The sequence below is a fragment of the Acanthisitta chloris genome, unplaced genomic scaffold, assembly GCF_000695815.1.
Source record: "Acanthisitta chloris isolate BGI_N310 unplaced genomic scaffold, ASM69581v1 scaffold11195, whole genome shotgun sequence".
Taxonomy (NCBI): domain Eukaryota; kingdom Metazoa; phylum Chordata; class Aves; order Passeriformes; family Acanthisittidae; genus Acanthisitta; species Acanthisitta chloris.
The window spans coordinates 3191-4505 of record NW_008674303.1 but is presented as its reverse complement, the minus strand read 5'-3'; the positions used below and the strand labels follow the sequence as shown (position 1 = coordinate 4505).

At 61.4% G+C, this 1315-nt stretch overlaps 1 protein-coding gene across 1 annotated transcript in view; it reads left to right on the top strand.

Annotated features, from left to right (window-relative positions):
* Positions 1-610, top strand: part of LOC103802764 (KN motif and ankyrin repeat domain-containing protein 1-like) — a gene marked incomplete at its 5' end in the record, with an annotated part of 2932 nt that extends 2322 nt beyond the window's left edge. Inside the window, 3 exons of the mRNA XM_009075287.1 lie at positions 5-155; positions 240-338; positions 554-610. Coding sequence (XP_009073535.1) covers positions 5-155; positions 240-338; positions 554-610 — 307 coding nt within the window. The remainder of the gene's footprint in view (positions 1-4; positions 156-239; positions 339-553) is intronic.
* Between the last annotated feature and the right edge of the window lie 705 nt (positions 611-1315).

Genomic DNA, 1315 nt, shown 5'->3' with positions numbered 1-1315 from the left:
GGAGCCACGGCCGCCAGGAGATGGTGGAAGCTCTGCTCGCCTGCGGGGCCGACGTGAACCTGCAGGACGAGGAGGGCTCCACGGCGCTGATGTGCGCCTGCGAGCACGGCCGCGTCGAGACTGTGAAGCTGCTGCTCATCTCCATTGAGGACCACGTAAGGCTCTGCCACCAGCCACGGGCAGCCCACGCCGTGTCCTGACCCCAAACCCATCCCCACGCGCTCTCCCTTCCCTTTCAGGATGGTAACAACGCGGTCGCCATCGCGCTCGAGGCCGGACACGACGACATTGCTGCGCTCCTCTATGCCCACCTCAATGGCACCAAGGCACCGCTGCCCGTGAGTACCACAGCATCCCCTGGCTCCTGCCTGAGCCACACAGGTGGCCCTGTGGGAGGGGACAGGGCTGGGACACACCAGGGTCCCTGGGAAGGGGCTGCCGGGGCAGGAGCAGAACGTCCCAAGTGCCACGTGGTCGGTACAGCCCTGGAGGCCCTGGCCAGGAGTCACTAGAGGGTCTCTGATGACAGGCCATGCCTCTGCTCTCTCTGCAGCAAGGGACGTCGCCAGCAGCCACGAAGAGCCCTGGGAGCCCAAAGAAATCAAGTTAAGAGTGACCCTGGGATGCAGCCAGGGGCCCCCATCAGCACTGGGCTGTGATTTATTGCCCCCTCTCCTGCCACCCCTCTGTGCCGAATCGCTCTCTGCAGCCTCAGCCCCTGGGCCTCCCTCGTCTGCCTCCACTGCTGCACGTGGCAGGAGCCAGGTGACCTCAGGGTGGGACACGCAGGGAGCAGAAACCACTCCAACCCCTCTGCTGCCAGCTGGAGCTGTGCCAGCTCTGAGCCCTCTGCGAGGAGGGCACAGCGGAGAACAAACCCGGCAGGCACAGCAGAGCACAAACCCAGAGACACAGCACCTGGTTTTGCTCTGTGGCAGCTCCAAGGAGGCAGTGGAGCCGGTGACACGGAGCAGGGAGGCGAGTGTTGGCCCCTGGCTGCACAGCGAGGGGAGAGGGACTCCAGCTGCTTACTGCTGCCTCAGACGTGGGCTGGGAGCACTTCCAGACTCAAATTCTTGCCCTTCTTTTCTGGCATTTCCTTTCCTGGCTGAAATCTGATTTTTTTTTTCCTAGCACATGCACACAAAGCAAAAACTTATATTGCTTGGTCAAAGGTTGGAGTTCAACATGGAATCACTTGGGATTTGATCTGCTCAATGGGAGCAAAACCTTGGGGTAGTTGGAGCTGCAGCCAAGTGAGAGAAGGGACTGAGGGATGTGTTTGAGGGCTGAGACTGCCCAGCTGATACCCTAC